This window comes from Python bivittatus, unplaced genomic scaffold (assembly GCF_059951505.1).
Source record: "Python bivittatus isolate LINGU-HERP-01145 unplaced genomic scaffold, Pbiv_v1 ctg000700_np1212, whole genome shotgun sequence".
NCBI lineage: Eukaryota > Metazoa > Chordata > Lepidosauria > Squamata > Pythonidae > Python > Python bivittatus.
In genome coordinates, this window is record NW_028277098.1 from 16,970,701 (window position 1) to 16,994,222 (window position 23,522).

At 43.7% G+C, this 23,522-nt stretch overlaps 1 protein-coding gene across 3 annotated transcripts in view; it reads left to right on the forward strand.

The window, feature by feature from the left end:
• Positions 1–5,856: 5,856 nt before the first annotated feature.
• NR5A2 (nuclear receptor subfamily 5 group A member 2) overlaps positions 5,857–23,522 on the forward strand; it is a 120,514-nt gene continuing 102,848 nt past the window's right edge. Inside the window, exon 1 of one of the 3 annotated variants that reach the window (XM_015889777.3) lies at positions 5,857–6,158. In XM_015889777.3, coding sequence (XP_015745263.2) covers positions 6,095–6,158 — 64 coding nt within the window. In that variant the 5' untranslated portion in view covers positions 5,857–6,094. Of the gene's footprint in view, positions 6,159–19,619; positions 19,756–20,525; positions 20,876–23,522 lie in introns of those variants that run through there. The other 2 variants (XM_025173336.2, XM_088153310.1) reach the window with 2 other exon arrangements.

The window sequence follows — 23,522 nt, forward strand, 5'->3', positions numbered from 1 at the left end:
CATAAATCTAATTGACATATCTTCCAGGTTACTCATACCTCCTCAATATTAGCTGCTCTGAAATCTCTTCTTGAACATGCCGCTTCCTCATCTGCTCTTCACCAACTATTTTCTGGTGTCCCCTTATTTAAAAAAAACAGCACTATGGCAATAAACCTAACCCTAACCCTCACCAGTTACCGATAGGGTTCCAGGCACATTTCAAGGTGCAGTGTTTAACATTTTTCATGGCTTGGCAACATGCAGGATCATCTTTTCTAACCAGAATCAACTTGGCCTGTACATTTAACTTAAGAGGGGCTGCCCAAGTCCCCATCTCATATGAGATAAAGGGGGTGGGAAGCCAGAGAAGGCTTCTTTTTGGTGGCCTTCACTTGATTGAATACTTGTCCTCAATGTTACTGGGAGTCTCCATCATGCTTGCATTTCACAAAGCCATGAAAACCACCATGTTCTGATGGACTTTTGGTGGACCTGACAGACAGTGGACCTAGGCTGCAGGGGTAACTTTTCTGTATTACACTGAGTTATCATAAAGTTCTACTGTGTAAATCAGCTTAAGTTGTTCAAAGTAGAGTACTATAAAAAGGTTGAAATAAATAAATATTTTCCTGCAGCCACAATGATACTATGGTCCTACCTCCAACATGCCCATTCAATACAAGCCTGTCTCTCTTCCCAGCTCACTCCACTGTATATATTCATTTACACAATATATATTCATTTAATATCCCTCCTTTCATTTCTAACTACTTGATAGCTCGGTCTTTGACAATGGATAGCTCTGTGTGTAAGTGTGTGTGTGTGTGTGTGTGTGTAAGCGAGAGAGAGAGAGAGACAGACAGACAGACAGACAGACATCTAGAGCTCTTGGAATAGCTGACATATAAATTTATAAATACAGTAAACACACATTCACACACACACACTACATGATTGTTTCAATGTAATACAATCCTAGTAAATGTGTAACAACAGTCACTATTGACTTTTTTAAGCTGTTACCCTTAAATCATGAAATACCAATAAGATGTTAGATGCCGGAGTTGTAAATCAGAGATAGACAGACTGTACCCCTCCAGATGTTACTGTACTATAAACCCCACTAAACTGACTGGAGCTGGTGTTATATTACAAATGTCCAAGAACACATGGAGGGTGACCATTTTTCTCCAACATAGTTTTAGAATATGAACAGATAAAGACACACTATTATAATGCCTATTCTGCTATTTCTAGGTAGATTCCTATTTTAGTTTTGGCTGACTGTGGCTTCTACTTTCCAGGCATCCTAACCTACTGATGGAAAGGCAAGCATCTGTGGCTTGTTCCAGAAATACAGGTTCTTTCCCACCCCCTGCCTGTTTAATGACTAAAAAAACCTGGCATTTTCTCACAGTGTGATCTGCAACACTATCATTTCTAGCAAATGAGCCTTCCAGATAAGCCTTAATGTAGCTAATGTAACTCATTAATATCATTTTTCTTAGCATGCCAATAAGTTAGACTGAGGAGTGGTTCAAAAGTCTTTAGAAGCTGAGGACAGGAGTGGTTGTTACAGGTTGTTTGAGCAATCTTTGTCTGTTCAATTTGTCCATTTCCTGACTAGCTATACGGGATATTAAGCCTGTTCATCGCCAAAAGCCGTCAATACTCTTTTAATTAATTATAGGATAAGTCCTCCCTTTATGAATGAAAAACATAATAGCAATACTAGTTCAGCCTAAGAATTTCTCTCCTGCAAGGACAACATGGGTCTTCCAGATGTTGTTGAATTGCAACTCCCATCAGCTCAAACCAGCATGGATAGGGATCATGGGAACTGTAATTCTACAAATTCTGGAGAGACTGAGATTGTCCATCTCTGACCTACGTAGCTGAAATTACCAGCTCCATCAGATAATAACCCATACTTGGATCAGCAGAAGATAGATTACCACCTAGTAGATGATTTGCAGGAGCTCAAGCCAGGATTCTGACTCCCAGCTATCTAACAATAGCAATAAATATTTCCCCTTCCCAACAGTCCCTCTGTGTCTGTGTGTGTATGTGTTTAATCTAAATACCACTGTGCCCATGGGATTTACTCTCAGATAAGAGTACAGTTAGGATGCTGAAATTTAAAAGTTTTAGGGGAAAATCAGAAATAGATAAGTGTGTGACAAAAGTTTGAGTATAGTTCTGGTACTGAAAACAGCTCCAGCCAAACATGCACTCAAAAACATATTTTTTTTCCACATTTCTTAAGGCATGCTTATGCTTAAGTTTTGCACTTGCTATTCTCTAGATTCTGGTAAAAACAATGACGATTATACAGTATAAGCATGAAGTCTAGACTTAAGATGATGTAACTTTTAGAACTAACACTACTGTACCAGGTGATTACACAAATCATTGTGTTCATGCTCAATAAAATGCACAAACTTTCTTCCACTTCCCCAAGTGAATTCTGAAATCCCAGTGGCTTAATGTTAATTAATACTCTTCAGATATCTGTCCACCAATTTCCTAGATGTTTCATTCCTCTGTAAAAGAGGCTTCTGTTTTTCTACTAATTTTCAGGATACTTTGGAATTTCTTGAGTTTTTGAGCATGTTTTTAAAAAACATGCTGCTTTTTAAACACTTTTTATAAGGAATGAATCTGGTCTGTGAAAGAGGAATGATTAAAAAATGCTGCTCATGTTTTACTCTACTGTATCTTTTATAGAAACTATCACACCAAGTATATCATAACCCTTCTGCATTTTCCAGAATGATCAGAGCAATTCTGTGTTTCTCTGTTATCAGACAAAAATGACTTCATTATATAAAGTATCACAACATTTGTATAATAGCATAAAATCTTATCTAGTGAATTGTGAATTGGCCATTTGTGGATTGGCTATTTGACTGTTAGTTGATCACAATCTAATTTTTATTTTGTCTGTCTTGGAATGTTTTTAGATTAAAAATGTGTATATGTATTATATGTATGTTTCTGTGAATGTATATATATAGATGAATAAGTATTCTCCAGTTAAGTATTTTTTACATTATTGCTCAGTATTATAAGCATTTTATTTGGCTGGCCTTTGGCTGTGATAATAAGAATTAATCTGATTTATTTTATTCTGTTACATATCTGCTTCCTAGCTGTACCTGCTTTCCAATGTGAAACAGATCTGTGAGAACTCCCTAATTATATTTTTTCATGGGGACTTAATTGAAATGTGGAATGCCAATATTGGTGCAAACTATTGTAAAATTGTTGTAAAGCAGGGATAAACCTACACAGCTTAGGGCTACATGTGACCCAACAAAGAGTTAACTACACACACACGCACCCACTTAAACCAGCTCTCTCTGCATCACCCTACTTTCTTTACATAAGACTCATGTCCACGTATCTGTAACTTGGAGAGTATTTGCTTGTTTGTTAGATTTATATCCTGCCTTTTGTTCAGGAGCTCTAGGTAGTATACATAAAGCTTCATCCTCCCCAATGCCAATCTAATTCTTCAATTATTATATCACACTTGGCTCTGTGTATAACATAATAGGTTCTCCATTTTTGTTCATATTATTTCTTAGTTTAAATTTAGGAATTAGTTGAGATGTGAGAGGATGAAGATCATTATAAGTGTGGAAATCTGACAAATAATCAATTGAACATAATATTAATATTGAATTAATTTTCAACCTCTTTTTAAATCTGTTAATATCACCCCATTGCCCCATGCAATAAGCCCCCTAACACAGCATTCAAAGACTAGCATGACTCTGACACAATGAAATTTTGTGGTTGAAAGGACACCCCACCTACTCACATCCATCCATAAGAATGTGACTTCACCCATGAGAATGTCACCCCACCTCTAAGAATGTCACTGAAATGTTCTTCTCCTATGGAAAAGCCAAAGGCAATTTCTTTTTCCCTCATATTAAGTGAGTATGATTGAAAACAACGTAGAATAAATTTCCAGCACAGTACCAGATTCCAAGAAATGTGTATGGGGGGATTGCAACGAGAAAAGATAGCTAGCCCAGAGTTATGAATCTTCCCTGGCCAACATGCAGCTACAGGAGAGGGCTGGGGCTTGTTGAGGGGCTCCCTCCAATCCATGATGATAGTGGGATTAAGTAGTCTCAGCCTGTATCCTACTCAAGAAAATGCACCAGAGATGAACAGTTTCTTCACAGATGAGTCGGTGTAAAAACACCTCCAGAGATGGAAAACATGAAAACCTGACAGGTCTTATTGTGGCACTGTAATAAAAGAAAATGCTACAAAACAGAGAAGAAAGAACTGGGCCTGAAAAATATTAATTGGATTAAAGTCACTTCCTAGTTTATGCAGGATAATGTGCCAGGAAACGTCCTACCAAATTCAGACTGAACCACTCAAAACATCATATTTCTGAATGTTTCTCAAAGTATGTTCCTTTCCCCCAATAAATGTGTACAGATTATAGGAACAGATTACGTCCAGTATGATTTACTACATGCAAGATATTTACAGAGAAAAGCTTTCAACAATATTACTTCCCATCAGCTCAAATTGAAGTACCTCAAGTGGTATCTACCTTACCCTATCATTTTTGGCACCAATGGCAGTTTTTCTAACTGAGAATTTGCTCACTTGGAGGAAAGGAAGTATAGGATTAAATCTCCTGCACACTGAATGTCAGAAGTAGACTGAATGTCATTTGGCATGAGAAGAATCATAAATAATGCTAAATGTTGTGAAAGGCATTATAACTTGACACCTAAATGCAATGCTTCAGTTAAAATGTTAATATTGTGGTTATTATTATCTCTATGTTTTATTCTTTTAATTATTATGATTTCCCCACACATTAGAATTACAGTTGATTGGTGATGAGTCACAACCAGTCCCTGGATGAATTGCCTTGTTGGCAGCAATGAATAATCCTACAGCATGCCCCACAGGTATGAAGTGATCATTTAGGAAAGAAGAATCACTTCATAGGAAGCTGCCTTATAGATTCAAAGACCCTTATTCATCCAACCCAGTTTAGTCTACACTGCGTGAAGTTTCCCCCCCAATCCTACCTGGAGGAGCCAGGGATGAAATTTAGGCAAAACACTGTTGCTGGGGCCTCAGTATAATGTTTGAGGAGATTTGAGGAGTCCTGAAACATATTTTATTCAAGTCAGGTAACCAAACTAAACACAAAAATCAGTGCAACTGTGTGGATGCCACAATTTTCCCTGGACAATCATATTTAACCACGCAATAAGGGCTTTTAAGTTATGGGGGAGAGAGAGTTTATACATTTAACTGCTGCCTATCAGACAAACAAGCTGGGATTAGTCTCCTGTCTAATGAATAAGTACAATAAAATGTTTGTGTCAGACAGAAAATCACCATGGGTTTACTCCACAGTATGGCTTTGGGATATGGAGCAATAAATATGTTGCAGGCCAGGTTAAGGCAGGAATGTTTGCTTGCTGTGGCTTCCCAGATATTTACAGAAGCCCCAGGAGCTCAACATTGTTGTCCACTCAGTAAAGAGATGATGACATCAAGAGGCAGGTCACCAACATGAGTTTATAGGTGTTACCCTTTACATTGGGATGGAGATGGGGGAGGTTATCCACTCGGTATGATCTTCTGACCCCCACAGGTTTACAGCCTTCTTCTCTCTGCTTCATAGCACCTCTCCAACACAGAGTTAATCATTTCTCTGTTGCTATCTGCCAAGAGTTCTTATCTTTTTGCTGTCACTTTATAACAGGGTCTGCTTATCAACCTGTTGGGGGTCACGTGATCAAGTCCAGCCTATCCCAGCTCCTGATTTTCCTGATTAGAGACCATCATGAAATGGGATGGCTGGTTTACAGAGGGTCACTAATGCTGGAAAAAGTACAGAGTCCATTGAAAGCCTGGCCTGTTACTTTCTGAATTATTGGATTTTTCGTTTGCATGTGTGTGTTTGTGTGTGCGCACCGTTGATGGACTGCTTCCTGACTTTCACTGAAGGTTACTGTAGCCGCTGTCCCAAGGCCAGAGAAGTTTACAAGCCTCACCTTTTGCTGCGTTCAATGCTGTATACCTGCAACCCAAGGGCACTATATATTTGCGCTTAATTATGTCTTCTGGTTCGGATACTAGCAACACTCAGGAACCTATAAAACATGGGCTTCTTCCAGGTGGTAAGTAAGACTTTTTCTGACTGTTTTGATAAACCTTATCAGACAGAATTAAATCCAAACCTTACTGGGCATGCCACAATGGAGAATAATCATTATGGAATCTCTTCATAGTTAATGAATTGATACTTCAGAAGCATTCAGTTGCATTAAATATTTTTAAAAGGACACAGCAATTATATTGATGGTTGAATTAGCTTGTTTTTCTTCAAGTGCAATAAATTTATCAAAAACAACTTGAAGTCCCAGTTACTTCAGCAAGGGAGCTGAACATATGCTGAAACCTCTATCGTTAAGTAAATAGGAGTAAATGTTTTAAACTGAAGCTCAGAGATTCTTACTGAAATAAAGTAGAAAGAAAACATATATTATACATTACACTGGATATACTGCATTTATATATGAAGTTCTGAGCCAACATTTATAGTAAAAGAAATATTTTCATAGCAACTGAAAGTCAAGCAAACCTTTGGAAAACTGCACTAGGCAAAATCTAAAAGCATTCTAAGTTAGAATGATTTGATCTTTAAAGCACCATGTTATAAAATAGCATTTTAAACAGATCAAATACTAAATGGGAATGAGAAAGCACCCAAAAAGGATTGTATAGTATCATTTTAGATTATCATATTGTTATATGTTATTTTTTATCTTTCATGTGCAATTTGCAACCCATTTCTGGGTGTTGCTAAACATTCTGCCCAATTCATTTATCAGTTTAATCAACAGGAAAGTTCTGGATACTTTCAAGTCATGTTGGACATTTGAAAGGAACATGGATTAATATTTTACTAGATTCATTTCACTGAAGTGAAATATGACTTGTATGCAGTGACAGTTTGTCATATTATGGTCTCTGGCTGGAAGTTTACGTATATGTGCATGTACTTGCTTTTGGGTTTGTGGTCTTCCCAAGGTGAATGGCAAAACTTCCAAAAACTTGCTTTGTGTCAGTTTCCTATATATGTAATTACAGATGGGCTGTAACATAACAAAATTAGGGACAATAGATTTATCCTCAGATATTTATTCCTTTCAAAACATGTAAGATTACAGTCCTGAACATACTTTCAGTAACATATAAAGGACTGCATTCTTTGCCAGCAAATGCATTTGATTCGTACTGATTCGTGCCTCAGTACAGGAAGGATCTTCTCTGAACACAGTTGGACTTACTTCTGAGTAACACGCATAATGCTGCTCTGATACTGAAATTGTTTTAAGATGTAGGGGGGTTTTTTCTTGCAATGAAAATCAAGGCACATGGGTAATTGTTCAATATAACATATATCCAGCAGAACACTTTGGAAACAAAACATATGAAATCTTTCTCTTTTATTTCAGTGAAAAGCAAATATTGTATCTAGGACTTATCTTACATGGACATTTACAAGGGAGATATTACACTCCCCTGTCAGGGCTGATCTTCCAAGTTTTAAAACTGAACTTCCAACCTCCCTAACCTTGTTTTAAAGTGTTTTTTTCCCCACATATTTTTCTGCCTGTAAACATTGGCATTTTAATTTACCACTGTTTTGCACCAACCTCTAACAACAGAGTTGCAATCATTTGCCCTAATTATACTGTATACTCATCAGTAGGAATTTTACATAGACAAATGTTTAATTCCCGCAATGATTGTATCATCAGTGTTGCATCAGCTGGAGAGATGTTCTAATGAAAAGTGGGTGGTAACTAAATAAGTGGGAACACAGATATGTCACTCACTATATGAATGTTATATTGAAATAAACCTGAATGATCAATATATGATCAAGGTTTTTTTAACAAATTATTTGTTTAATACCCTCTCCCTTTCTGAATGAATCCTATCACAACCATATTATGCACTGTAGCTGAATTTACATATACAGATTTGAATAATGACTATTACAAATAATGGCTATTACAAATTAGACAAATATCAGCATGTGTTCTTTACAAATTCCAGTTGCTACTAATCTGGGAAGTTCTGAAATACTCTCTATCCACTTTCTTTGACTAGCAGCTGAAACGGTTGAACCACAATATTCTTGACCAACTTCATACAAATTGGAGACCTTTCAGGTTTGGATTTTAATCTCCAGGAATTTTAGCAACAGGTATGCCAGGGAATTCTGGGACTTGGCCCAGACAACTGGAGGGCACCCAAGTTGGAAGACTGCTCTTAATTGTCAAACTGGGTTGGGTTTTTTAGCTATCTATTTTTTGAATATAGATCAGATTCTTAATGGAAAGTGTGTGTGTGTGTGTGTGTGTGTGTACTGTATTGCAGGAGCAGTGTACAACCAGTAGCCACAGAAACATTTCATCTCCACCCAAATACCATCATTGGAGCCTGCAAAACCTCTCCAAATGTTGCTGATGAATTGTAATTTTGAATGAGACAGAATGGGAAGATTATTGAACACACAGAACCATATTCATATTAATTTTATTTAATTGATTAAATTATATCACTTTTAGCTCTTATCAGCATTGTGCCCATTTTCTGGGGTGTGTTATTGACCCACTAAGTACAACCCTTGGACCAAACCAAGGTTTGACATCTCATTCTAGATTCAGAAAATAGTTCAGTGCGCAAATAGTTCAACAATTTGTATGGGGCAGAAAAAAATATTGCAAGTAAAGAAAATTAACCCTGAAGTTAAAGTGAAATAAATTTAAATTAATTCCTATATTAAATCAACTGATATAAAACTTTGGTTTTCTTTTATCATGATAAAAGAAATAGAAGAAAATGTGGAGTAAATAGAGTGATTTTGATTTCAGTTGTCTTAATATACATTATCATAATTATGTATTTCCACAATGTCATTTTAGATTAGATTTAGAAACTAATAGGAAGTGACATTGGAGTTCATTCGTGGAGTTTTTGCAGTTTCAGATATGACTGCTATTGCCATTATTTAACAAGTATCTAATTCCAGCAATTGCAAGATGCAACAAAAATCATCATCATCCTACAGTTGACTTTAATTGCTGTTGCCCTAGTAATTTATGTTCAGTGTGAGTTGGGCAGGTAAATGTGAATTATATGATTTTGTTCATGGGATAAGAATTTAAGAGCGCAGTTCAATCAGATCAAGATCCGTCCAATTTAGAATTCCATTTCTAATACTGAGTTCTAAAACTCTAGAGTTTAGAGCAGTGTTTCTCAACCTTGGCAACTTTAATATGTGTGGACTTCAACTCCCAGAATTCCCTAGCTAGCATGCTGGGAGCTGGAGTCCACACATCTTAAAGTTGTTAAGGTTGAGAAACACTGGTTTAGAGGTATACTACTGCTGAATAAGGAGCATCCTTTCAACAATCATGCCTAGCAATTTTTTTTCTAGTTCTTCTTAAAGCTGTAAATCCACATTTAATGGAGATGTTGTATATCAATACCAGATTAGCAGATGAATCTTATTTCAGTATCATGCCTTGCACCAGAAGGCAACACGGTACCTTAGAGGCACAGAACTTCTTTACAGAGAGAAAGGATGAAGCATGTAATAGTTTGTTCCTTGCTCTTCTTTTTCTTGCTTGCTAGAAAGGTCAGTAGTAACAATGAAGAGAAAGAGAGCCAAAAGACTTTGCAGGGTTAGCAGTGGGCCCTATACCACAAAGCAGCCTTCAGCAATTTTATATAAACTTTTCCCATTTTCTGCCCCTCTTGCTTTTACAGTATACACAACTCTTAATATTGTTCTTTGAGGCAATGTGAAATAATGTCTCAAATACTGAGTTCTCTCCTGAACTTCTAAAGCGTTATATCTATTATTTCTTTTTTTCCCCCTCAACCCTTATAAAATCACATGCTTTCTGATAATATATTTGTAATATTAAGGAATTTTGCCCGTTTGGCTAAAGAAGGAGGAAAGACAGCCAGCTAGCAATCAAGCCAGCTAGGTGGGAAGAGAAAACAAACCACGTCACTTTTGCTGTGAAATTCTACAGCTTGTATAATGTTTATGGCCATCCTGCCAATACAAATGGCCGCCTAAAGCATTAACTTGTTGCTGGGAAACTTTCCAAACAGGTCCACTTAAGCACCATCATTGAGAGGTAGTGCTTGAGCAAGGATTTGCCTTCATTTATGTGTTTGCTTTAAACCACATGTATTGCATTTCTCCCAGAAGTGATTTAAAGTGTGACTCTATAGACCAGGTGCAACATTTTTTATTCTAAGAGCCGCATACCACTGATAGGCAGGCTCTAGGCGAACTGTGTAAACGAATGGACACTGTTTAGCAATAAATATTATGACTCAGTCATATAAATAAGGGAACTATTAATTATACTAACAAACATTAGGTCTTGCTGAAGTTATAGACATGGCAAAGCTTGTCTAAACTATAAATTCAATGGCAGGATTCATGCCCCACGCTAAGCTGTAATGTGGTTTGCGTGCGATATAGCAAAACGTGTGTACCCATCCACCATGGTTTGTCAAACAAGCTTTATGGTACAGGGTACTGGGTGAACCCAGCCAATATATGGCAAAAGCCATTTTCTTTAAATTCCTATATGTCATTGTTGTACAACAGGGGCAGATAATTTTATTCAGTCAATAGCACATTTGGAATTTTGAGCGTATTTAGTAGCCAACCTTACAACAGGCTACCATGGAGGATTTATTTGTTCACAAAATGGCTGCCATATATTAAGCATGGCTAGTCCATTAACCAGGATCCCTCTACCTCCCTAGTGAGAGTTTTGGGAGATCCAAAGACCCTGCTGAAAAATATTTATTTATTTATGCTGCCCGAGCCAATACTTTGCTTTAGAGTATGCCAACCACATATTTAATTCTTTTCGGTTATTAAAAAACTGATGGACAGCAAGGCAACCCTTGTTGTACAAATATTATACTGAAGTGTAATGTAGATCAAGTGCTTTTAAAACTCTGAAACCTAATTATTTTTGCATGATTTCCAGTTAATTCCCAAACTGTGACCCTAACTCCAAAAAACAGAGAGCTTACGAAAAGAAAACCTGGATCTAAACACATCGACTCTAATCCAACTAAAGGCAGCGATGAACACCATTAAAATCATAAGCAAACTTCTCACTCCTTGTGCTTATCACCCAAGTAAAGTACTTCATTGCAGCAGTTTGAGAATGGATACGTTAAAATTCCTAACAATCCCAGTTTCATTCATTAAGGCATATTGTGTCTTGGTTCTAAAAAACCATATAACCAACAGATGGCAGGAAAGAGATACAGAAAACTGATCTTTATTGCAATCTCGTGGTCTTCTAGATTTTTGCAGCCCAGGTATGGTAAGCCTAATATCCAAGGGAAATCAAAGAGAAAGCTCAGTCCAGCCTTTCTCAACCTCCTGATCTGTAGACTTAACTCCCAGAATTATCCAGCCAAGGTAGGGGAAGGCTAGCTCAATCCTATGAGTGAAGGTGCCTTTTCAGTAAGACTTCCTTCCAGATATGTAGTAGGTAGTCCTCCAGTGCTGAAAAAGGAGATTTATGACAGGTCCTCAAAAACCACATGGCCATGTGATTGCGATCTGGGTGCTTGGCACCCATTTGCACTTACAACCAGTTGCCAAGCACCCTGTGATCACATAATCACCATTTGCAACCTTCCCTACCAGCTTCCCCCAAGCAGTCAATGGGAAGCCAGCAAGGAAGGTTGCAAGTCAATGCGACATGTCTCCCCACTTTCTTCGCTCACACACCTACCTTCCCCCCTTTGCTCACACACACCCCATGCCCTCTTTTCTTGGCCTCCCTGCGATCACATGCACCCCGCACCGTCATTCCCTGGCCTTGTTGAGCTCACATAGCACTGAGCATCCCCCCTCCCCTGACTTGCTCACAGCCTGCGCTGGGACACCCAGGGCCTCCCCCAGCTCCTGTGGTACCCCCACGCTCCTTACCTGGGACTCCCTCTGCTTCCCATTTAATGACCTGCATGGGTTATGGACAACTGAGACTGCCTGGATTCCTGTCGCTAAGCGGTGCAGTCACATGACCTCATGTTTTACAACCACATCACTTAGTGATGGCAATCCTGGTCCCAATTGCAGTCATAACTCAAGGACCACCTGTAAGTATGCACAGGATTGTAGGGCATTTCCATATGAAGTGTTTGGACTGCTTCCAAATAAGCTTCAAACCAGTGACCCCAGGTATCATTATTGCTTTTCGGAAGCCAAATTTATTTATTTTATTTTTTATTTTATTTTATTAAATTTATCTCCACCCATCTCCCCCAAATGGGGGACTCTGGGCGGCTCACATAAATATGTAAAACATAAAAACTATACAAAACATTACCAAACAAGAAAAAGTCCAAGAGGCTGATGGTTACCAGAGCTGCAGACAACAGGCCTCTAAGGGGCTAGCCATCCCCACACTTGGTGACTTCCCTCCCCACCCCAGGCCAAGTGGCAGAGCCAGGTCTTCAGATCTCTCCAGAAGACCAGGAGTGAAGGGGCCAATCTCACCTCGGTGGCAAGATATTCCAAAGGGCGGGGGCTACAGCAGAGAAGGCCCACCTCCCAGACCCCGCTAATCAGAGCTCTTTTACTGAGGGGGTAATGAATTCACTTTTGGCTAAGCGGCAGCACAACAGCTGAAACTCAGGTGTTTGGAGACAGGTTGTTTGCCACTGGAGGAAAGATTTGCGTCACCTCCCAGCTCCTGACTCTAATGGGTTCTTTAAGGGCAATACTGTCTTGATTGCTGGCTTCTCTCACCCAGTGGCCCAAAGAAACCAAGCTGAGAAGATTCCTTCTCTTGGGGAAAGCTTTCCTTCCTTAGCACAACGTGGGCAACTCCAGTGATTTCCACAGCTTGTTTTCAGTGTTTAATCACCGGTTGTTTTCAAACTGCTTTTGAGGATTACACTGGAAATATCTTGAGCTGCAAGGGGGCGGGGAGAGAGAATTATAAAAAGTTGCAGTGAGGCCTAACACTCACTCCTACGCTTTCAACTGCGTTTACCTCCAAGCTTTAGATTGCGTAACTCTTCCCGCTTGCCCAAGAATAAACGAGCGGAGTACTCTTTCCAGCTCAACCCCGGATGGCAAGTCTTCTAGTTTGCCAACGGGGCGCATTTCTGGGAAGATACACCATGCTGTATTTTCCGAGTTTGCCCCGCGCGTGCGCGTTTTGGGGTCGGAGGGGGGGGGAAAGCGCCTCCCTGACATCCGTTGGCGCCGTTGAATGCAAGTTTCAAAGGGCCAGTTGTCTTTGATTGCATCTGCACCGGATAAGCAATTCGGCGATCGGGCAGGTGTGGTGGAGGAGGATCTTAGGCAGCGGCGGGAGTCTTCGGTACAGCGGGCGGTGGCGTTTGCGCTCTCCTCCGCTTCCTTCTCCTTTCTAAAGGCCACGGCGTGCTAACGCGCCTCAGAAGTTTCGCTTCGTGCCGGCGTTTACGTGACCGCTCGGGGGGCAGGTCGATTCAGAGTGGAATTTTTTCTTTTTGAGAGAGGCGGACTTTTACAGAGATCCCTATACAAGGGGATGAGGGGGGACTTCCACAGGCGGAGGAGGAGCTTGAAAGCTTGAGGGGCCGAAGCTGCTCGGAGCTCTTTGGTCTTCCTGGGCTGCAGCGCGCTCCGTCGAGTTCACGCAAGCCTTCTCCCAACCCGAGCGCCGTGTTTATGAAAGGAGCGCCGGGTGGACTCTGGACGAAGCGACTGAGAGTGACTCTTCTGCACGCGCCTGGCGGAATAAAAGGCGATCTTTTCTACACCCCCCCCCCCCGATCCCGCCCCCCGCGCGCTTTGTGTGCTGATGTGATCTTTGCATCCTTTTCGGGGAAGTTCACCGGACGGAGATAAACTTGGCAAGCGGGTTGTTTGCGGTATGCCCACTGGGAAAAAACGCCTGGTGACGAGGGGGAAAGGAAAAAAGAAAATAAATCCTCATTGTACAGAGGAAGGGGAATAAGGCTGCAGTCTTAAGTACATTTACCCTATATATGTCTTACTGAATTCCATAGTAGAACTTTGAAGTAAATAATAAATATGCATTTTTGCTTATTTAAATCCAGCAGAGAGGTGGGTTATCAACGGTGTAGCAGCCACTGCTGCAGTTCTTTCTGTTTTGAATTTTATGCGTCTAACGTTGCACCTTTTTACAAAAAGCTTGGAAAGATAGGTCACCGTATCCAAGCTGACAGCTGAGACTGCGAGATAAGTGACATATCCAAAGCTGGCTAGCGAGGCCATAGATGCCATCACATATCTAATCATGTTTGTTTGGAAGTGAGTTAGAAGTTCCAGTGAAAAACAACCCAACTTACTTTCTGAGGACAGTTTATTATTTAGGATTAAATAAAGTGTCTTTCTTCTACTTTGCAGTACTGATCTACTCAGAAGGAAAAATGATACCACCCATAGTTTCTCATTTTTCCCCATTCTTTTGTGATATAATGATCTAATGGAGAAATTAGAGAAAAAGTTTGCTTATCTGGAGTATTATCAAAGCAGGTCGGTTTATGACACAAACTCAGGGGTGGAAGCCAAACTCAGCATATTCAGAGTAGACCAGTGAATTTGATGGAATATCATCTAAGTAAATTTACGGACCATTAGGCTGAATGAGGATTGTAAGCTCCTTGGGAGCAGGGAATGAAATGCAGACATTACCTGGATTAGGTATATCCACTGTATTCAAGAGCTCTGGAGTATTCAGTGTTTTAATAGGCTGCTTTCCATAGGATTATCTAGTTTTCATCCTCTGCTCCATCTTCTGTATGTTTACTCAGAAGTAAGACACACTGTCCAATTCCATTCAGTCATGTTATTTCTTTTCGTGGGGAAGTTGGAAACACTATGTGCTCAAGAATGGTGGTTTAGCCAGGAAATTGCCCTCTCTGGACTTAATGACTTTACAACACCTCCTCTCTGAGTGAGTAGCGCATTTCAAACTCCCTTGAGTCACCACAGGCAAAAAACATGATTTACCGTGATTTAGGGAATCACTAACTTTCAAGATAAGCATAATTTTATTTAAAGTTAAAAATAATAAACGGAGTATTTACTACCCTATATGGCCAATGTGGGAGGAGGCATCTTGTTACACACACACACCCCAATTCCACAATGCTTCTAAAATAGGAATAATAAAAAGAGGATGTGCTGAGAAGGCCTGCCAGGCCTGGTGCTGATGCTGGCATTGCCTCTTCCTGCTGGGGTGGGGTGGGGTGGGGTGGGGGGGTGAGTTTTATTTGGGGACTTCTTAGGCTCTGGTCTGCTAAAGTCAGCCCTAGCAGTTCCACTGCTTGAGAATGGGCATCAGTTCCATCATTCATATTGAAGGTAGTGAGAAATTGCTGAATACATAGATTCAGGGGGGCTTTGCTGAGCTACAGAGGCTGATGGCCAGTTGGTTATTGAACTACAATTTCCAAAACAGCTGGGCATCAAACTCTAAAACATCTGGAGGCATAGGGATCCCTGATTGCTCCCACAACAGCCCAATCAGCTGCATGGGGTAGGGACTGAGTCCTAAACCTGGATCCCTCCACTTATGGTTGGGCATCTGTTCCGGCACACTGATGGCTGGCTATAAGCTGAGTTTTAAGACTTTGGAAAAGAACAAGATTTGGAAACTTTTGGGAGGGTTGAAGCTGAAAAGCACACCAAACCCAGAGAACTCAGTTTACAAGTCAGATGCATTTTATTCACTTCAAGAGGGATCATTATTTTTAAGTAAGGTCCTTCTGTCTAGAGGGGAAAGGAGAACAGATCCCTACTTTCTTCTCCTGACCAAGGCTTTCCAACATTCATTTTTTGATCTGCCATACAACATTTTTTTATCAATCAAGGGTCGACCAACCAAGAAAGAGATACATCACGCCAGGAAGAGAAGTTTGGAGTGCTGGGTGAGGAAAGAAGCACCTCACCAAGAATAATAATCGAGATTGCCTGAGGCAAGTGTAGCCATGGAAAAGTTGTGGGTTTCATTTAAGGCAGCTTCAGAAGACCCTTGTACTCCAAAACATCTTCACAGTAGTGCAGCTGGCTAAGCTGGTGCTTAAAGTATGTGGTCCCCATTCCCTTGAGGCCTGAGAGAGTGGCTAGCTATCCATCTCCGCCTCCTCCTCTCCTCCTCCTCCTCGCTTACTCCTGATTAGTTAGCATTTGGTCTAAGCAAGGTGCCCCAGATAAATCTTAAGTACTTAGAAAAGATGGACAATGATGTTGGACTGTGATTCTCATCATCCCTTACCACTGGACATGCCAGGTTGATGGATTAGGAGTTCACAATATCTGGCCACACCTCATCCATTCTTGCCTCTTCTGTTCAGGCCAAAGAATCTGTGCATATTTCTTAAATACATGCCTAATGTGTGTGAATGGACAATCTCAGTTGTAGCTCATTACGGAGGTGAGGAAAAGGTGAGCAAGTTATTTTGTGTATGGGTGAAATCTTATTCCATGGCCCTTAGTTCAAGGCTCTTTAGAGTGGCAGTTATCCAAAAAGAGGCCAAAACTATTCAGCCAGCCCTAGTCTTTTTTCCTAGGAAATCTTTGTCATCTGTGGAGAAAATGCCACTGTTACTGTGCCCATTAAATCCAGCTGATCATTTGCCTTGCAAGTCTCACTGTGCTTTCTGATGCAAGTTCCCAAGTTAGCATGCATGGGGCTGCCCTCTGAGAAACTCAGTGCTGCAGGCACTGAAGTCTCTTCTCTTGGCAATGGGCACAAAGGTTTTAGGAAATTATCAGTGCTTCCCTGGGAAGGTAAGAGAAGGTACTGATTCTGGGTCTGAAATCACTTAGGAGAGAGCACCAGACATTCAGAAGATTAAACTCTCCTTCATCCCGGGTACAGCAGGTTTTGCCTGCCAGAGAAAGTCTTTGAGAGCCTCTCTACAGGAACAGAGTAACACCTCCTATTGGGTGGCCTAGAAATAATGCCCTGGTTGGCTATCAAATGTACTCACCCCACAAATAAGGTTAGAAGGGTGCCACCACCCCTTTCTGAAGGGAGAGGAGGCAATGGGCCCAGTTTGTTTTTCCAAGCAGATCTAGGACTTAGCTTCTGGAGAAGTTCTATACACAAGTTCTGATGATTGTATTTAATATTGAGGGGTTGACTGTAGACGCTGCCATAGTTCAAGCCTGATAGCGTGTCTTCCACATTCCTCCTCTTAATATTACTGGAACATGTGGTGATCGCTAGCCATGCTGCTCCAAAGGTGAGGATTTAAACCCTTTCTGTTCAGGTCAGGTGGTTTTGAATGCAAAACACATCGATAAGTCTCATTGGTGTAGCTAAGCCATGTAAAATGCAAGTGTATTTTCCAGTTGGTGTATCCACAGCCTGCTGTGGCAGTTTTTCTGTGGTGACCCAGTTTTTAAAGATGCTTCAAAGCAGAGTCAGGGTGGACATTAGAAACTGGTTCATGCTTGTCAGCACTGAAATGGCCAAAGAAAAAAGTGCCTTTAGGAAGAAAGGCCATTGTAACACAAGTACACAGGAAGTGGTGCAAATGCTAAGTAGTATTACTGTCACCATAGGGCATGATGCCAAAGATAACCGCAAGGCTAGATTCACACAACATGCTGGACCAAGTTAAAATACAGCTGGATAGCTTGTGGTTCAGTGTGTTGTGGGAATCCAGCCATTGTCTTAGTACGTTGTGTGAACCAGGCCATCATATGAAACCATTAAAAGGCTTCGCCATAGTATTACATGTGTTGGGAAAAGAGCATGTGTGCTTTGCTAATCTGAATTTGAGTGTGTAGTTCATTTGAATTTGAGTGCGAAAAAGCAGTGTGAGGCCCTCCCCAGAGGAAGAAGTTCATCTGGTCCTTTTGCAGCATCACTATGGGGCTGAGAAGCAGTAAGTTGCAAGGAAAGAAGGAAGGAGGACCCTTTGAAGGAAAGACTGATCAGGGTTTTTGCTAATTGGCGGCCTTAATTTGCTGCACGAGCCACCCGGAGGTCTGCTGCGCGGCTGGTTCCTCTCACTTCTAGGAAAGTAACAAGAGGAGGGAAGGGAGGAAGGTCATTTCTTGAAAGCAGATTCTCTCCCCACTGAGTAAAGAACCAACGATCAGGACCTTAAGTGAATTTCCTTGTAGAAGCCAAAGGGGTTGTTCTAGCCAGTATGAAAAATTTGTATTCGAGGAACATCACATCTTTGAAAGCCTCAGAGTCATAAAACAGTCACAATATTCTGTGTAAACTTCCCAGCTCTCCAGGGACTCTTTTCAAGCAAGATGAGGTTGGAGCCTAGAAGCCATGAAGTTTGGGCATAGTCTGAATATCAGCTATTTCTCTGCCTCTCCTTATTTTGTTTACATCGTGACTAATAAAGAGCTCTGGAGAAGAACCCCAAAGTTTGCATGCAGTTTTCAGTCTTGTAGCCATTCTAAGAAAAGTCTGCCCTGATCTAGTTTTGTGGATTATGTTAGTATATGAGAAAATCAGCACCTGCTTCACTGATATTTAGAAATGCATTTCCTAAAACTCAGTGCAATAAACCCTAGGTCTTTAATACCACATTAAGACTACTGCTTTTTTAAGGGGTATTCGTTTCAACAAAATTGATCTAATTTGCATACACTTGCGGCACGAATTTGTTTTTTGGTAAACCTAAAAATTCATTCATAATTCGCCAGCACATTTCAGCTTTGTAGCGTGTGGTGCGTTATTGTTTCAGATCTGAACGGTAGGGGAAGTCTGAATGTCGTACGAAAAATATGAATGGCAATCAAATGCTAGAAGCTGTTCGGGGCCTCCAAAAATTGGGTCACACGTGAGAATGAACGTTTCTCCTCACCCAAAGAAAGTGCGCGCATAAACTAGGACTGCAGGATATAAACGCTAAACGTTTATTCCCTGGCGACCTGAGAGAGTTCAGGAGAACATAGAAAAGTTTTGCTTCGGCTTGGTGATTGACCCGCTTACCGCACTGCTGAGTTCGCTCGGTTGTTTTATTTCAGCTTGTGGGACACAAGCTAACACCTTTAAGCCCCACTGATTTCACTGGAAGTCTTACACAGCAACTAAGTACGTTTCCCCAGTTGGAATCTATCGAAGGCAAACGCGTTTCCCTTGGGCTGTGTGTGCCAGAAAGCAGAACGCTAGAGGCGGATTCCCATGGACCTCCTCTGATTTCTTTAAACTGGGTCCTGGAAACATTAAGAGTCATTGGGGATGGTGAATAAGGAGACGGTGGAAAAGAAAAGCTTTGGGCACGTTAAGATCAACTTTGCAGCATCCAGGGACCTAACGAGGATCTCAAACTGTTGCGAGTCAGAGTTACAACCCAAAAAAGACGGGAGGGAGGTAGAAGCGGGCTTTGACAAAGAGTAGGGTTAGAGCTCTCTCTTTCCCACTCTCATTCTCTCTCTCACACACACACTCTCTCTCTCTCTCTCAAGGCTTGCACCGAGCGCAACGGATGAGCTCATTCTCAACCTATACACTGCTCTCCATGCATATAGCTCGGTGTAGATTCGGGGACGATTATCTGCCTCAAAGTCCGTTACTCCGGGAGCAGTGGATGACCGCCCATCTCTCTCTCTCCTCCCACACCCCCGCCTCGCGTCTCTTGGAGGTGGTCCGAGTAGACCGCGGTTCGGAAACGGATCCCTCTGCTCCGAGGAATACAGCCCGGCCCTCCGTAGGTTTCTTCCGAACGAAATCGGGTCTTTGAATTCGCGCTCGGAAACGCCTTCCCAGCAAAAGCGGTCCCAGGGCTGCAGCAGCTCCCTGGCCTCGCTGCTCGGAAGTCGGCGGCGGGGAAGCAGAGGACCAACTCCTGGGTGCTGGGGGAAATTAAGGCAATGAAACAGCCACCCCTGTTCCGCGCTTCGCCCGGGGAAGGAGCTATTCACAGTCACGGCGGACCTTTACCCCTAAACCCTCCCAGCAGAGTAAGAGAAGCGGAAATGCTGCGGGACGGGGGACCGTAGGAAAGAAAAAGGAAAAGAAACTCCGCAGCCACGGCCCGAGCAGAATACCGGCGCGCGCGCGTTTCCCCCCATCCACTGGGAAGCGGACCGACCGTCCGTCAGGCAGGTTTAACAACGCTGTCTGATTGGGCGTCTTCCTCATTGGCTGCACGGGCAGTGTCAGCGCCCCCCTTCCTCTCCCCCCACCCCCCTGGACACACAAACGCTCACGTTCACACGCTCGGCCCGAACCCCCGCCTCCTCTTCCCTCGGCTGGGAAGTGCCCCTTCCTTTTTGTACAAGTGGAGTCCATCCGCGAAGCAGAAGCAGAATGACTCCGGAGTAGGGAGGCTTGTAAGTTCGCCATGCCCCTGCGGCGCTTGGGACAGGGAGAGATGGCCGGGCTGGGCAGGTCGCGCCTCTCCCCACTTGCTCCCGCCCGCTCCTCCCAATCTCTTTAAGCCGATCCGAGGGAGGGCTGAGAGGCCGAGCGAGCGCTCCTTTCCCATCTGGGATCGGGGCGCTCGGAGACCCCACCCCGAGGGCTGCCAAGCCTGCCCCGGCGCGGCGACCGCTGCGAGGACGGCGGCCGTGGGCAGGAGCGGCCGCTGCCGAGGCGCTCTCCCAGTTACAGCTTCCCGGTCTTCCCGCCGCTTTCCCTCCGCCCGCTTCCCCGACTCGCCGCTCCTGCCCGCCTCCAGGTGCTGCTCTGCCTCCGGACTGACAGAGCCGGCGCGCCGCCTAGCCCTGCCCGCGGCCGCCTTGACATGCTGCCCAAAGTGGAGACGGAAGCCCTGGGACTCGCCCGATCGAATGGGGAACGGGGGCACATGCCGGAAAACATGCAAGGTAAGGAGCGAGCGGACTGGCGGGCGCCCGGCCGGCCGGCCGGCCGGCAAGAGGGCTTGGATGTGCCCAGCCGGAAGGCGGGCGAGAACAAGCTAAGCCCAGGCGCCTCTTTCTCCTGCGTGCCGGGCGGACTCGCTCGCTCGCTGCAGGCGGCTCCTGGTTTGAAAGCGTCGCCGCGTCGCGAGAGGCTGCCTGCTTTGGGCTGCGATCCTCGGCTCCCAGCGCGGGAAGCCCTTGTCCCATATGGGACTTGCTTCGCCCTCGGCTGCCTTGATCGCAGCCTCCTCCCGTCTTATTGGCAGGGCTGCTGTCAAAGCCGCCTCGTGCTCAACCCCGGGCGCCCCTTTACTGGAAAGTAAAGGAAAGTAAATGCCCTGAAAGTCGGTCCGAGCGACTTTCAAGTCGGACGCGCTGGCGGTCCAGCGGCCGCCGGAGGCGCACTTCGAAGGAAGTTCCTCCCTGAAAACGCCAGGGGACTTCTCTCCTGGGAGAATGTAGGGCGGGGGAGGAGGGGACCAGAGGCGGCGGCGGCGGGGGCGGCCAAAAAGAGGACTTGGGAGCCGGCCTTCTTGCGAGAAAGGCTGAGAAGCGATCCGAGCAATTGACATCTCTTGGGGATGAGAAACAATCCGATCCGATCGCTGCTGACTCGGAGGTCGGCGTCCTTCAAGGAGCACGGGGTGGAGACTGAAGAAATCATCTGCCCACGACTAACTGGGATATTGCAGACTAATTCGTGAGACTTATTTTCAAGTTACGGAGGCGTTTAAATCGTTTGGGGGAAAATATTTCACTTTTAAAACAAAATTCTGATGGACTATGTGCACTGCGCTCTTTCAAGTAAGAAGAAAATCTTCACGAGACGCGGTGTGAAAGAAAGCACTCGCCCACCTTCCTTCCTTCCCCCCCCCCCTTCTCTCTCTCCGTCTCTATCTCAGAAAGAGAAGGGTCAGCCTTCCCAACAGCGTCGCTCCAAATCATTCGCTTTAGTATGATTGATGGGGGGGGGGGGGCGGAATGAAGAAGGATGGAAGAAAGGCCGACGAGGAAACGTCTAAGAATTTATACGGAAATTGCCCTGCCTGCAGGGGCAGGGTTGTTTTTAAAAAGAAAAAAAAACGAGCGTTTGACTGATTAAACTAGGGAACTCCAGCGCTTTCCCAACAGAAGGCAAGAGGGTGGGTGTGCGCGCTTGACCACTTCGGCCGGAGGAGGTGATTCAAAGGGTTTGGGGGATGAGGAATTGGTCCTGGGAAAAGGAGACCGAGCGGGAAGTTCCCTCCAATCTCTTTCTCTTCTCTCTTTCTTTCTGTCACGCGCGCGCACACACACACACCTTTTCCGGGACTGAGTCTGAATGCTGCTAACCGCGTGCCCTGAAGCATCAGAAGGGCAGAGAGTTTAGTGCGGCAAGCCCCGGCTTATGGGTTTGGGCAGCGGAGGGTTGGGACACCCTTTAGTGGACCAGTAAGGTACCCCTTTACCAGGATCAGATGAGGCGAAGACACCGAAGGAGGAAGTCACTTGAAGATCTCTCTAAACTTGAGAAGGATGAACAAAAGAGAGTTCAGGTTCCGGAGGGATCTGGTTGATCCTATGCCGTCCATTTCACAGATCCCAGTGATCACAAGGGTGAGAGAAGCAAGCAGGGGAATGGAAGGGCGGAAACATCGCAAGGAGTTTTCTAAGTTTCTTTCCTCTGGAGCAAAACTCTCCTAGAGATGGCTGGGGACGGGACCCGAAGGAGTGCTCCCTGCAATGGTGCAGGCTCTTCTTTCCTTCTCCCCCCCCCCCCCGCCCTCGTGACTTTGGAGTTGAGTCTGTTGCTGTGCTAGATCCACATTTGCTTTCTGTCGGGGCCGCGGGGCTCAGGTCGCTGTCCCCGGGGTCCTGCGCGCCGGGAATATAAAATCTTGGGGGCAGTGGATTGGCTTGTCACTATTTTTAATAGCTGCGGCGAATCAATACCAACGTGTTAGGGGACTTCGCTTCAAAAGTGTCTGGGAAACTTTACGAAAGGAAGGGCAGAAAAAAATGCCAAGGTGCTTTTGGTTACAGCTGGGCCGGGGATAAAGAAAGTAGGGATCGGGGGCGGGGAAGTTGCTTGAGCCTAATTGCTACGGGGAAACCAGAAGCGCCTCTGGTCACTTTGTTAGTCGCCAATCTCTTCAGACTCGCCGCCCCCTCCATCACTCTTAGATTCCCTCAATGAAAATTCAAAGGGCGGGTTTGAGATCCATTTTAACAGCCTCCCCTGTTCTTATCTTGGGGGTCTGATCAGTTAAGATATAGGGGCAATTGGGGCGGGGGAGGGAAGTAAAATCATTGACGTAGGAAGACGTTTAGGGGTAAAGTCCCATTAAATTCCATGGTGTTAACTCTCCCTAGTACTTGTATTAGGGAGAAGCCTCATTCCGTTGTTTTCAATCGGGTTTCCTCCCAACTTGAGCCCGAAGTCACATCAGGCTAAGCTCTTAATTGCATTTATTTAATCCGAAGGGGGGGAGGGGATCTGGAACTCCCAGTCATGGTGTCGGCAAGCAGCAAGTTTGCCAAGGCTCTTGGTGACACTGGCGCGTAGCTCCTTAATACAACACGCTCTCTGGAAGGGCTTAGCCAAGTAATTCGCGGAAGCCTCTGAATCGCG